A 15,204-nucleotide genomic window follows, 5' to 3' on the forward strand; every position below is an offset into this window, starting at 1 on the left:
TTTCCTTTAACTGATCTTTGTCTCTTTCTTTCTCTCTCTCTCTCTCTCTCTCTCTCTCTCTCTGTCTGTCTGTCCATCTCTTTATTGACACTGTGATGGTTAGATGACAGTGGGGAAAGTATCATCTGTAATCGGTGCAATGGCAGAAATTTTGGTCACACTTTACCAAACTGATCACAGGCCGAAAGGAGCAGTAACCTCATCTGACTTGGTAAGCTTCAAAGTAGATGTATTCATCAGTTGAATACGACTCTTGTTCAGAACTGGAGGAAAGTAAAAATGTAATAGGGTTCATGTGTTGAAAGGGGGAACGGGATGAAGAACAAAAGGCAAGGTCCAGAATTGGTAGAAGGTGGGAGAGATTAACTGACAAAGTGTCCCTGAGAAAAAAGCAGAAAGGGAGATAATGGGTGTAGCAAGAAAAAACAAATCATTTTTCTGGAGTGTGTGTGAATAGCAGAACAGTTCTGACTAAAAGCAAGATGAGCCCCGACACAGGGCAGAAAATTAAAATCAATAGTGGGGAACAGAATTCATGGTCTGAAATTGTTCACCTCACTATTGAGTCTGCACAGCTGTAAATGCATAACTGGATTGTGAGATGCTGTTCTCTGCATTTGTGTTGTGAGCTTTTCAGGAACATTGCAGCAGTCTGACAGTAGCCTGGACATCAGAGCGAGGTGGTGAGTTAAAATGACAAGTGACCGGAAGCTCAGGTCCGTGCTCGGGGCTTTGTGGAGCTGCACTGCAAAACAATCATCCAATCTGCTTAGCTTCAGGTTTCTTGTGTTTAATTCACTGCCTTGCTCCCTCACTGCTGTTTCTGATCTTTAATTTGTCATATTAAGGGGTTCAGTTGGCAGTTGGGCAGGACGGTTAACCACGGGATTTCCCATCCAGAACGAAACTCTGGCAGAGGCAGGAAAGAGCCAGACTCAGGGAGAAGACCACCCCACCCTCATTAAGTGGCCTTTCCACTTCCATGTGTACAGTCATTGAGCACCAAAGTTCCTGCTCACACTGCATAATGACTTCAAAATTTTCCAAGTTTTTGATGATTCAGGAATGGATTATGCAACATGGATAATGCTGAAGAGTTCTTGTTTCTCTGTGAAAGATTCTTCTTTAATGGGACTGTTGATTTATACAATTTTAATCTAACAGTACAAATTACTTTGGTATTAATCTGATGATATAAATTACTTGTAATTATGTTGTTGTTTAAATGTTTGCCAAATTCATTTCAACAGACGTTAGATTCTTTAAATAACAATTCCAGTAAGCTTGGGCTGAGACAACTTGTAATGAGTGGATTAAAGTTTTGTGCAGTAACAACTAGGGAAATATTTTCAACACACATTGTTGAACAGCGTTTGACTCGACCAGAGAATTATATTTCGTCCCCAAGCCCCATTCCGAGCTAGTTTAATGTCCCATTCCAGAGATGTCAGTCTTCAGCCTAGGCTGACGCTCCCCAGTTTCAAGTGAGTGCTACACTATTAATGCTGCTGACTTGCAGTGGAAAAGTTAAACAGAGATCCCATCTATCAGGTTAACGTCTTATGGACATCGAAACTGCCATGATGGAAGTCAGCAGAGACTTTTGGGATCTTTGTAGACTTGTATCCATTTGGGAGCGATACTGTTCAGGAGCACTTCATATTCTTGCAAAACGTTCTGTTTCAACCTCTGTAATGTTACACCTGTCTCAGCTCATCTGAGCTTGAGACCTCCATTCATGCCTTTCTGTCTAAGCTCAGCTATTCCACAGCACTCCTGGTAGATCTGCCATGTTCTGCTCTCTATGAAAGTGAAACCATTCAAACTTCTTGGCCATGTTTTGCCTTGTAACAAGCACCATTCTTTTTTTCCACCTTTTGCTCTCGGACCTATTTGATCCTGGTCAAGCAATTGGTTTTAGAATGCTGTTATCAAATCCCTCCATGGCCTCACTGCTCCCTATGTCTGTAAAATCTGCCTGCCACACAACCCTCTGAGCTATCTGCATTCATATAATCCTATCTCTAGGAGCATCCCTGATTTAAATTGCCCTACTGTTGGTGGCCACACTTTCACTTTTCTAGGCTCCAAGCTTTGGAATTCACTCCCCACACCCCTCTGTCTCTCTACCTTACTTTCCACCTATAATTCATTCCTTAATTCTTATCTCTTCTGCCCTAATATCTTGTGATGTGGCTCAGTGTAAAACCACATTCGATAGTGCTCCTGTGAAGTCCTTGGGACATTGTAATATGTTAAATCCGCTACATGTGCAGAAGAGATCCCATGGTATTTTTCAAAGAACAGCAAGAAATTCCCCAGGCAGCCTGACCAAAAATCCACTCTCAGCCAGAATCATCAGTCATAATGTGGGATCGCTGGTTGCCCGTCTTCTAAGCTGCTTCTAGATTGTTGCTATACAAGGTTTGGCTGTGCAGTTTGCTTTCGGTCAAGTACCGTTAACATGGTGAGTCTCAGATCTGACACAGCTGCAGTGAAATATTCCTCGTGATAACTCATGTGAAGCCAAGGGTGTCACTGAGGGACCGTAATTGCTAAGATTACAATGGTACCCTGGCCACACAATAGCAAGAGAGAGGTGGAAACTGGCTGGAAAAGGGGGTTTTGGTGGATTGACAAGAATGAATTAAACGCTGGTGCATTTTTTTGTTTTAACTTGCTTGGAATTATTTTTTCCAATCTTGTAGGGGTCACTGCGGAGAGATTTCCCCCAGAATCTCGGAGGCAGTGACATCTGCTACTTCTGCAAAAAGCGAGTTTATGTCATGGAGCGACTGAGTGCAGATGGTAAATTCTTCCATCGAGAATGCTTCAAGTGTGAGTTCTGCTCAACTACGCTGCGGCTCGGAGCCTATGCTTTCAGTGTTGAGGAAGGTAATTGCAACCTGTTTCCTCTTGACCCCACAGCTCCGCAATCTCAACCGCTCGGCAATTATATGCTGTGAAAGGTTCCATTATAATGATTGTTTGCAAAGGCTAGGATTACATTTGCTGCAAATAAAGAAGATTCAGAGGATATACAATTGGGACTGTTAGATTGATGTTGCTAAAGGGTATGGTAGTATAGGTGGGAAGGGAAAGTATTTCTTTTGGTCTGATTGGGGACGGGGTGGGGTAGTCCAAAACATAGTAACAAATCACAAAATTAGTGCCAGGCTGTTCAGATAGCAAGTCTTCACATGAAGATTAATGGAAATCTGGAATCCCCAAATCCAGTATACACCACCACTGCTCCCCAACAGCACCACCAAAACAAAGAGCTGCTGAGGTTAGAGATCAACTGGAAATTCAACTTAGAGATTATAGATTTTTTTTCTGGTGAGTGATGGAATGGAATTTACAGAACCACTTGTGAATAAATGGAGATAAGATGTGGACCTGCCAGTGAGCATGGAACCATCTTGTGGACCTCAATGGCCTCTTGTGTTTCTGTGTTCCTTGTCTCCCTTGAAACTTCTTGTTCCTCTGTTCGAGAGAAAGCACACACAATGGTCTTATTTCTGGTCCCAGTATTACTCCAAACAACAGTGTATGGAAAATAAATCTCGAAGCATTAGAGAGAAATTTTCCATTTGGCAATTGGACCAAGGAATATTTTACAGAATTGTGGAAAAATATTGATGAATAAGGCTAATTAGATGGCTGTTCCAAAGTGTTGGTACAGGAGAAATGGGCTGAATGGTCCCATTTATACTGCATGATTCTATGATTCCTTCTTTAGCCCTAAAACTGTGTTAAATTCAAGGATAACACTGTGTGGAGCTGGAGGAACACAGCAGGCCAGGCAGCATCAGAGGAGCAGGAAAGTTGACTTTTCAGGTCAGGACCCTTCTTTGGAAACCTCCTGACCCGAAATGTCAAATTTTCTGCTCCTCTGATGCTGCCTGGCCTGCTGTGTTCCTCCAGCTCCACACAGTGTTATCTCAGACTTTAGCATCGGCAGTTCTTACTATCTCTATAAAGCCAAGGATCTTTTTATTAACAGTATTTTCAACTGGTCACGTCACTTCAAAGATTCATATTGATAAAATTCAACCCCCTTTAAAACTGGACTAATTTGTTTACAATATTACCCCTCCTAGTACACTTCTTTTAAAGCTCAAAATTGTTAAATGTGTCTGCCCCTTTCACCAGTCTGTGTGCCCGTCTGAAGTCTGTTACTATTCTCCAAACGTTTACGACATTTCCAAGTGTGATTTCGTCTGAAAACCTCGAAGTTTTGTTCATGTTTCTGTGTCCAGATCATTAACAGAAATCTTCTACACTGTTCTCCCCACACCCCCACCCCCCAAAAAAAAGAGACCTCTGTGGGTCACTTCATGTTTTCAACATTGGAATTGAAGGATTTCTTTTCAACTTGTTGAGTGGGATGAAGGGATTTGGAGCAAAGCCAGGAAGTTAAATAGTGGAACAAACTCAAAGGACTGAATGGCCACAAGGTTGACATGAGAAATTTCTCCTTCCAACCTTCTACCCTTTAGACAAATCTATTCATTTTGGACTAGCATCTGTTTTTGAGCCTTCCTAGTGTAGCGCTCTGATTCCTTCTCGAGTCGACAGTCATTCTGCACTGTAATCTATGAAACTTTGTTTGTTGTTTTACTGTAACCTACTCTGATCTTTTGTTCACTCAGGAAAGTTTTACTGCAAACCTCACTTTACTTACTGTAAACTGAATAGCAAGGCCAGGAAGAGGCGGAATCATCCGACAATGTCAACAGACAGAAAGGTAGGCACCATCTCGGCAGTGCCCTGCTGTAATAACAATCTTGTGAACAGAGGATGTTTTGCCACTGAGTGCACTTTCTACCATGCTCTCATTTTTCAAAGTCTAAATAAACATTATCTCAAATTTGGCAGTGTGGAAACACGTGCAAATGTTTATCTTATCCCGGGGTCTCCTGCTCTAATTATTGACAGAAACCACCCCCCCCCCCCAGGCTAGATTGAGAAATGCAATGGGATTAACTATTTCCACTGAAGCAAGACTCTAGGACCGGAGGATATGGCTTTAAAATTAGAATCGGGTTATTTTTCTATTATTTATTCATGTGCTGTGAGCATTGCTAGCAAGGGCAGAATTTTTCACCCATTCCTGATTATCCTTGGGAAGCTGGTAAGGAACCTTCCTCTTGGTCCTCTGCAGTGCACATGGCATAGGTACAATCAGTGCTGTTAGGGTGTGAAGTCTAGGATTTTGACCCAGCAACAGTGATACAGTTCAGGACGGTTGGAAGGGAACTTGCAACTACAGGCACAAGCATGGGCTGAATTTTGCAATTTTTTTTGACTTTAAGTCCAAGTTGCCTCAAGTTTTTTGGACGCTTGCTGTCTCAGTGACCTAATTGGTTTTCTTGCCATATCGTACCAAACTCACCTCGCTAATTAACTACCCCATGGCATTTCTCGTGTCCACTTTTTGCCCCATCTTATCATGCACCATTTCTTGAATAACTCACCGCTCTCAGCAGATATCCCAGAACTCACCAGGCAACATCCATTGTGCATGGGTCCTCTTTCCGATGTCATTGTGCTCCTGGCCAATCACTGTGAGCCTGAGCCTAGCATCTCTGACTGAGATGCAATGCAATGCAAGGCAGAGATACTTTCTTTTTCACTCATGACCAGCATTTATTGCCCATGCCTAATTGCCGAAAGAGAAGTTAAGATTCAATCACATTACAGTCACATGTAAGCCAGACCATATAAGAATGGCAATTTCCTTGCCTAAAGGGCATTAGTGAACAGATGGTTTTTCTAACAGCAGACAATGGATTCATGGTCATCATTTGACTCTTATTTCAGATTTTTATTGAATTCAGATTCCACCACCTGTCATGGCAATGTTCGAACCCAGATCCCCGGAACATTAGTAGTCCACCGATTAATACCACTTGGTCACCACCTTCCCTGAGGTGTAAGTTTCAATGTGGCATCTGTGAGGTAGTGCTATGACAATGAGCAAAAAGCCCAAAGATACAGCCTGGCCCAGTCCAGGAACTAGGTGTGTGTCCCTGAGTGTCCTTGCTGCAGCATTACATCAGTAGTTGCCAGACATCTGAGATATGCCATCAGGGTTCTTAAAGACTGGCGTATGATGAATGCCAATGTCCATTGATGTGGGATGTGTGTGCCTGGTGCCCATAGAGCATTCTCTGAGGAGGTTTGGAACTAGCAGCAAGCTGAATCTGCCAGGTGCTCCCTCTAGTTTTCTTGTCAAAGTTTCCCAACATGGTGCTTATTTGGCAACAGGGGGGTCTGAATATTAATGAGACAAGTTATACCATTAACAAGCTGTTTAATAAGCATTAATCCCCGTCCATCAGCGTTTCACCACTGCCTAGCAAGAATTCACGGTGCCCCTTGTGAAGAACACGATAAAGATGGAACGAGATTATCTCAGCGCTGAGATGTCACATGATTCTGCCACACATTTCATGATACACCCAAATGATAGGCACTCAAAGCCCCATAAGATTCCATCTCATGTGCCTGCTGCCTGCGTTCGTTCGAGGAAGCTCTGGGCTTGCAAGACGCCACTGTCTCACAGCACCTGGGACCAGAGTTCAGTTCCAACCTCCGATGACTGTCTGTGTGGAGTTTGCACTTTCTCCCCGTCTCTGCGGGGGTTTCATCTGGGTGCTCCGGTTTCCTCCAGGTGCTCCGGTTTCCTCCCACAGTCCAAAGATGTGCAAGTTTGATGGTTTGGCCATGCTAAATTGCCCAAGGTATCCTGGGATGTGCAGGTTAGGTGAATTAGTCTGGGAAATTTAGGGTTTCAGGAATAGGATTTGAGGGTGAATCTGGGTGAGATGTTCTTAAGAGAATTGGTTTGGACTTGTTGGGCTGAATGGCCTGTTTCCACACTGGAGGCATTCTATAAGTCTGAGTCTTGGCACAGTGCACTGCAGCAATGTGGAGGCAGCGCCATTACAATGAGATGAGGAGCAGCTAAATATTTCCCCTCTCCTCCACTCTTCGGTTGACTGCAACAGGATTTGTTTTAAAATGATATGCTTGCCAACTCAGTGAGTGTTTGACTGTTCTTTACTTGCTATGATTGTAAAAGACACAGATAGGTTTCCTTGATATGTTTTCAAAGGAACAGAATAGTATTTATCATACTTGACCCAGTCAAACAAAATGATAAAGTATTCGAACTTTCACAAACTTACTTGAAGTTCTCTCACACACAACAGATTACAGAGCGGAAGAATAGTTTAAGTAGTTTCAAGTCCCATAATGTAAGATGATATATGACTCTCGAGGTTTAGTCACTTGGCTGGCTTCACATTGAACTTGATGGTCCTCCTAAATTCGATGTTGAGTCAGCTTAAAGATGTAGACACAAGATTTATCTCATCTTTTGAAATTAGCAAATGTTGATTTGAGAAGTTTTGAAAGCCTGCAGCAAATAGAAAGTAAAAAAACAGGAGACAGAGTTCGAAATAAGCTAGTTATCTGGTCAGAAAGAACAATTCACCCTTCATCAGCACCTTATGTACTTTCCCCAACCTGCAAAGATGACATATCGAGTTTTGAGAAGATTTGTAGCTCATGTTGAGTTTCTGGATGTGAGTTTGCTCGCTGAGCTGGAAGGCTAGTTTTCAGACGATTCGTCACCATTCTAGGTAACAGCATCAGTGAGCCTCCGGTGAAGCGCTGGTGTTATGTCCTGCTTTCTATCTAAACCTAAACAGATAAATAGAAAGCGGGACATAACACCAGCGCTTCACCGGAGGCTCACTGATGATGTTACCTAGAATGGTGACGAATCGTCTGAAAACTAACCTTCCAGCTCAGCGAGCAAACTCACATCCAAAAAGATGACATACACTTGAAAACACAAGAGGGTAAACTAGTTTGTCACGAGACTCCCTCTCTTCATGTGCCCAGTTACACCAGTCTCTTGGTGATATAGTGATGGTATAGTGGAATGCTGGTGACTGGTTTATATGATTTGAATTCCATCTGAGCCTATTTTATTTTCAGAGAGAGAGTCACAGTGTCTAAATGACTATTTTAATGGCTTGTCTCCACCCAGTTGAGTATGCAGGTGATGATAGCCTGAATGTTTTGCTAATGGAATATGATATAGCCCCCTCTTATACTCATTCAAAACAAATGTTCCTGGTGAGGCTTTGTAGATAAAATTCATGGCCTTGAAATATAGAAGTTACAGTGATATTAATGTGCGCCCATCTTTGACAGTGATTTCAAGTAATTGGAATGTGACTTTTGTCTTTCTCAAAATTCAACTAAAGCTTTCCATTCAGTAAATTTGTAAATTTCATAAAGAATTATTTCACAACATTACACACAACTGCCACGATGCATTGATGGTCATGGGAGCAAATAGGGAAGATAAAGATTGAAGCACAAGTAAACCATGCAGCTTGTTGAGTCTGCTGTGCTGCTCAGTATGACAATGGCTGGTCTAGTCATTGTTCCACACTATCCCCATATCTCTTCATTCCCTGAAAGACTAAAAAATCTGATTCAGCTTTGAATATAGTTAATGCTGGAGCATCCATTATCCTCTGAGGTAGAGATTTCCAAAAGTTTGAAATCCTCTGAGTGAATTAATTTCTCCTGTGACCGTACTAGATGATTGGTCCCTTAGCCTGTGATGGTGTTTCTCAAATTTTAAATTCCTCAGACAGTGGAAATAACCTCTCAGTGTCTAACCTGTCAAATCCCTTCAGAGTTTCATACTTTTCAACGTGTATATCTCTCATTCTTCTGCATTCCTGAGCATATAGACTCAAGATCTCACTGCAGGACCACTCTCATCTCGGGGATCCGTTCAGTGAACTGTACTGCCCGCAGTGCATTTGTATAGATTGTAAACAGCTGATGGCCCAGCACTGGCTCTTTATTACAATCCTGACTCGGATGACGAAAGGGAATGTGCTATCGCTAGTTTTGTGGATGACACCAAAATAGGTGGGAAGGCAAGTGGAGAGGAAGACGTCGAGTCTGCAGATGTTAGAGATAAGACAAGTGGGCAAAGACTTGGCAGATAGAATATGGTATGAGAAAATGTGCGGTTATGCACCTTGGCAGGGAGAATAGTGGAGCTGACTATTATTTAAATGGAGAAAGACTGCAGAAAGTTGCCATGGAGAGGGAATTGCGAGTCCTTGAATATAAATCATAAAAAGCTAGCATCCAAATTCGGCCGGTAATGGAGAAGGCAAATGGAATGTTGGCCTTTATTTCAAAGGGAATGGAGTATAACAATAGGTGAGGTCTTACCAAAACTATACATGGAACTAGTCAGACCGCCCCTAGAATTTTGTGAAGACATTTGGGCCCCTGTTAGAAGGAACAATACACTGAAATTGGAGGTAGCCCAGAGTAAGTTCACTGGTATGACACAGGTATTTCTGCTATTATGCATGGCTTGTTTACGCAAATTAGTTTTAGCGCAATTGATGAATGGTGGATGCCGTTTGGATAATGTGAACTTTCTGCTGTACAGGTATAATGATTTTCTGCAGTGATTTCCTACAGCATGATGTTCTATGGTGATTTTCTATAGCACAAGGTCACGCAAGAACAGAACTATCGTGTTATAGGAGTACTACCTGTACCAGTTATGGAGGACTGTATCCTCCAGAAATTAAAGTTGAGAATAAATTTCTTAGCTGAGGGTTGTGAATCTGTGGCATTCTTTAGAACAGAGGCCTGTCGAGGCTCAGTCATTAAGTATATTCAAAGATGAGGTAGATAGATTTTTAATGAATGAGGGAACCAAGTGTTTTGGAGAGAAAAGCAGGAAAATGGAGCTGAGGATTATTGGAATCAGTCATGATCTCAGTGAATGGTGAAGCAGACTCAACAGGCTGAATACCCAACTTCTGCTCCTACGTCTTATGCTCTGACTGCAGCCTATAAACTTTAAACTAGCCAATTATACTTACATTTTGCTTCCTGTCCATTTACCAAACCTCTATCCAGGTTAAGATATTTCCCCTTGCTCAATGAAACATTGCCTATTAACTGTTTCTGTGATACCTTACTGACTGCCTTTTGGAAACCAGGCATACATTAACTGCTGCCCCTTTATCTACCCTACTAGTTGTAACCTTAAAAACTCTTAATGCTAAACATAATTTCCCTTTCATAAAAATCACATTGACGTTGTACTATTGTTATAAACCAGACCAAATACCCTCAAAACATGTCAAGGAGATAGCCTCGGCTCGAACATTTTCTTATTAGATTGGCAAGCACCAGGTTCCATTCTGGATGCAATTTGATTGGTCAAACTATCAGGCTTGAAGCAAAACATGCTTTGTTCATACACTATAATTAAAAAAACAGACAAAACGCAATTGAAATGCTGAACAAAATAATAATTTGTTAATCATTAACTGTTCCAATAGTAACATCCATTAGGCACACCCTTGGCAACGGCAAATTCAGTAAAATAGATAGTCTCACAAGCAATTCTAGCTGTGGACGGAGAACCCCAGCTATCAGCTCTAACGGAGAGAGGAATAAGAGCTTCCACATCTGGCTTCATGCCCCAGAAAGTGCTGCTGAAAGCTAAACTAAAAAAACTCTTGGATAACCAAGTGTGGAGCTGGATGAACACAGCAGGCCAAGCAGTATCTTAGGAGCAGGAAAGCTGACATTTCGGGCCTAGACCCTTTTCTGATGAAGGGTCTTGGCCCGAAACAACAGCTTTTGTGCTCCTAAGATGCTGCTTGGCCTGCTGTGTTCATCCTAAAAAAAGCCCTGTTTCTGTGGGAGTTTGGCCCCACCCTTTCAGGCAGCTTCTATTGTTCCAACATTAAAAAAAACCCCAAGGCTTCACAAGCTGTTTATTTTATTGGATTTGGAGCAGATTGTTTGTTACTTTTTTCACAACCTCTCTTCAAAAAAAAGGACAAAGTACTCCTCTTAAAGCCATAATATTGCCACACTATGAGCGATGTCAGGTTAATTTACCTGAAGTTCCCTGATTTCTTTCTACATTCTTTCTTCAATAGCAGTATTTCTCTGATGAGCTGCAAAGATTGTTCCAGAATCTGGGAATAAATGCTTATTTTAGTAAAAGACGGTGCCTAAAAAGTGATCAGCTTTGCCCTGGATGGTGTTGAGATTTTTATGAAAATTGTTTCATGGGATCTGAATGTTGCTGCATGGCCCTTCCCTTTATTGTCGTTAAATGGAATGGCATGCTAGGTCATTTCAGAGGGCAGATGGAGTCAGCTACATTGCTGTTGGTCTGGAATCACATGTAGGGTAGACCAATTAAAGGTGGCGTTGTCCCTTTCGTAAAGCGAATTCATGAGCCAGATGAGGTTTTTAAGACAACGGTCCCATTGTCAATATTATTGACACTGGCTTTATATTCCTGATTTATTGCATTGAATTCCAATTCCACCAGCTGCTGTGTTGTGGTTTGAACACATGTCCCCCAGACTTAGCCTGGATCAAAGGTTCCTGTCCGTCAAGAAAGCTGCATTCTTGCAGTCAAATATAGAGCATATCATCACATTTCTGAATTGCTGCATGTTGATGGTATAGAGGTTTTGGAGAGTCAGAAGCTGAGTTAATTGCAACAGAATCCTTGAACTCCAATCTGTTCTTGTAGCAGCAGTATTTATATGGCTGGTCCACTTACTTTTCTGGTCAGTGGTAACTCTCCCAAAAATGTTATATGACCATAAGAAATAGGATCAGGATAGGCCATTCAGCCCTTCGATCGTGGCTGATCCAACATTCCTCACATCCACTTTCCTGTATTTTTCTTTGAAAACGCTCCATGTTGATAGTGTAGGGGACACATCCACATATTTTAAATTAAGCAGACTATACAAAGTGCTAGCTGCAGTTGTAAAAATCATGTTTCCTGGAGCACATTGTCAGTGCTTTTACAATGTTATTTTCCTTGGAACGATGGGAGCAAACACAGATATACGTAGAGCCACATGATGCTGAACTAGGAGGCAATGTCTTGCAAATCACCTGTTTAAAAAGGAATAAAACACCTGCTTGGACAGTGGAAAGACAAATTCACAACCAGTGGAGTAAAAGGGAACATTGATATCTAAACAACTTTGTCTCAACAGCAAACCTCGGAAAGGAAGGAACTGAAAGAAGCAGCTCTTCAGTTCCCATGGTCCAGTCACTTGCTGTCAAGCTGTTTGTCTGTTTCATTTTCATTTGCTATCCTTAATATCGTCTTTATCTTTGTATACCCGTTTGCAAAGTGAAAAAGGGGGATGAATTTCAGAGAGATAAGTTAGTAACTCATATTTTATAATTGCCATTGATTAAGTATAAATTGCTTATAATAAACAGCCATTCTCCCGGTAAGTACAGAAAATGATAAGCGTTTTATTTTAACCTGAGTTTGTCAGTTGGGTAATCTGGGGACATTGAACAACTTAATTAAATTTTTACACATTTGTTATGGTTCTGGAAATGGTGAGACTTGATTTCCAGGGAGTCATGATAGTAGCGGAGGATTCAGCAAAGTTCATAACTGTGATGGGAAATGGCTAGATTCTCTGTCACTGGGGATGGTCATGCCTATGAATTGTGTAGTGGAAATGTTATTTTCTGCTAGTTCAGCTTTTTCTGCTTGTGACACTGTATGAACTCAATGTCTGGAGAAGTCATGAGTGCCATTATCAGTGAACATTCCCATTTCTAACCTTGAGGTGGAGGGAAGGTCATTCATGAGCAGTTGAAGATAGTTGTAAATAGGACACTACCCTGAAGGACACCTGCAGCAATATCCTGGGGCTGTGGGCTCTTATGGCACAGTAATACTGTCCCTGCCTCAGAGCCAGAAGACCTGGGTTCAATTCCCACCTGCTCCAGAGGTGTGTCACAATGCCTCTGAACAGGTTAATCAGGAAAATATATCCTCAGCTATTCCGGTCTTCAACAACCAAAGTAATTTTCCTTTAAACTAGGTATGACTCAATTCCCATTAACGTTAGTTCTGCTCCTTGAATCTACACTCATTCAAATGCTATGTCCATGTCAGGGGCAGTCACTCTCACCTTATCTGTGGAGTTTAACTCTCTTGCTCATGTTTGGACAATGGCTGTGTTAAGATCTAGAGTTGAGCTGCCTTGGTGGAATCTAAACTGACCGTAAGTGTACTGCGTGTTGCTATGTAAGTGTCAATTAATAGTGCTGTCAGCTGGATCTTCCATTGTTTTGTGATGATGGAGAGTGGACTGATAGCTGCATTGGATTTCTCTCCCGCTTTTTGTGGACCTTTCAGGAGTGAAATTCGGAAACACTTTCCCACACAAAGGCTGGAAGAAGTGCAAAACTCTTCTGCAAATGGCAAGTGAGGCTTCATCAGTTTTTAATTATAAATTGAAGGTTGACAGGTTTTTGTAAACTTGAGGGCTGTTGTAGACTCCTCCCAGGTCGTGTTTTCCTATTTACACATTCACAGAGCTTCTTTCTACAACTATTGGTCCTCAAGTCAGCAACAGTGTTATAATTTCACTAGATCCATTGAATACAACGTCAGTTGCTCCTTTTTATTTTTCAGAGTGAGACTGGGCCTCTGAATAAATTGGACAGTGAGGCTTTGATGAGTGCCGAAAACACTTGCTGCATTAGTTCTTCATCTGACAAGCCCCCAGGTACCGTGACTTCATTGCCTCGGAGAATCCTAAGCTGGCCTCTGCAGGCCACCAGGGTGCTGCTTGACGTCCCCAGGCGCCTATCTAACTGGATGCATGGTGTTCTGCATGCCACTAGCTGCCACTTGAGGGACAATGCATACAACTACAGCTACCTGTATGAGTTACTAAGTTTGAGCGTGCCTCTGCTGTATGTGCAATATGAAGTCCTCCTACACATGTGCCAAGAAGCAGACTCCTCAGCAGATCACCTGACTGAATGGGTGCACAATGCCCTCAGGTTCAAAACGAATTGAAGTGGCGTTTACTTAACGTAATCCCACCTGATATTCGTGTCAGATTTTGCAGGTTTGATTTTAATATAAGGTGACAAAATGCAATCGTACTGAAAGTTATTTATTTAAAATTAAAACCACCAAATCACTGTATTTTGCAGCATTGGACAATCAAACAGTGTATCAGGTACACAAGGATTTTTGCAATATTGATATATAATTGCAGCAATAATGTTTGTGATAATTGTGTTACCAAAACTCCCACAGTTTTGTACAACATTCAAGCTGATATTGTTCTTCATTAAATTGTTTACATTTTTACATTAGGGGCCTTTGTAGAGAAGGATGTAAAGACATTTTTATTCCATGACTGAAATGTAAAACCAGAAAACAAAATTGAATGACTATAAATTTCTTCATTGTTTACTAAGCTAACTAGTAAGAGAAGTGAAAGTACCTCTAATGAACAATATCAGTTTACCTATTTAGGTAGTTATCATCACTAAAACTAGTACAAGTTCCAGAGCAATTAGATTAAGGTTTTAGAATTGGCAAGTAGTCCAACTGGCGCATTATACAAACGCTTGACATTTTAATGATGTTCGACATTAGCTACAGGTTACAGAGATTTATTGATGTGTGTTTACATTGCAAGCATACTGTTGGTGTGAAGCAGTTTTCACCCACATTCATGCTGAAGTGGTGGAAAGCCACGCTGGATTTGGGGACTGGCTGGGAGTCGGAGTGATTTAGAGTGAGACTCCTTTTCCATCCAGCTAGAATGCCCAGAGGGTCATTTCTGACCCTAGATTTTAGTTTAGTTTAAGTTACAGCTGCAGCTTCACCTGCAACATGAATCCACTTCTTGTCAAGTGCAAAAGTAGCAAATAACTTCTATTTTGTTGGTAAACAATGTGACACTTGTGAATGATTTTATTATTGCTGTGTAGCTTTATTTCAATCAACTATAATAACGTGTTCCTTGCGCCTGATACTGTGGGTGCTTTTTAACTGATCAAACCCTCGAGGTCTGTGCAATCATTTTTAAATTGTTGTTACAAGTTGTTTTTGCAGAGTCTGCCAGTAGAACACTTGATCAGTATTTGATTGCTGGAATGTTGTGTGAAAGGACTACTCAGCCAACACACAAAGCAAACCAAAATCTCACAGTCGTGAAATTGATCCGTTCAAAGTGTGGGTTGAGCTGCCTGGAATCCCTCTTGTTGCTATAGGGTAGGCAATGAGAAGCTGGAATCCCTTGGTGGGAATCACAATAGGAT

General features: G+C 41.6%; 1 protein-coding gene across 4 annotated transcripts in view; it reads left to right on the plus strand.

Moving 5' to 3' along the window:
• The window catches only part of mical2a (microtubule associated monooxygenase, calponin and LIM domain containing 2a), a 274,841-nt gene that overhangs the window by 158,457 nt on the left and 101,180 nt on the right, over positions 1 to 15,204 (plus strand). For 2 of the 4 annotated variants that reach the window (XM_059652086.1, XM_059652084.1), the window contains exons 23-26: positions 104 to 211; positions 2,709 to 2,895; positions 4,656 to 4,750; positions 13,556 to 13,649. In XM_059652086.1, the coding sequence (XP_059508069.1) occupies positions 104 to 211; positions 2,709 to 2,895; positions 4,656 to 4,750; positions 13,556 to 13,649 (484 nt within the window). Of the gene's footprint in view, positions 1 to 103; positions 212 to 2,708; positions 2,896 to 4,655; positions 4,751 to 13,555; positions 15,107 to 15,204 lie in introns of those variants that run through there. The other 2 variants (XM_059652085.1, XM_059652087.1) reach the window with 2 other exon arrangements.

The sequence above is a fragment of the Stegostoma tigrinum genome, chromosome 17 (assembly GCF_030684315.1).
Source record: "Stegostoma tigrinum isolate sSteTig4 chromosome 17, sSteTig4.hap1, whole genome shotgun sequence".
NCBI lineage: Eukaryota > Metazoa > Chordata > Chondrichthyes > Orectolobiformes > Stegostomatidae > Stegostoma > Stegostoma tigrinum.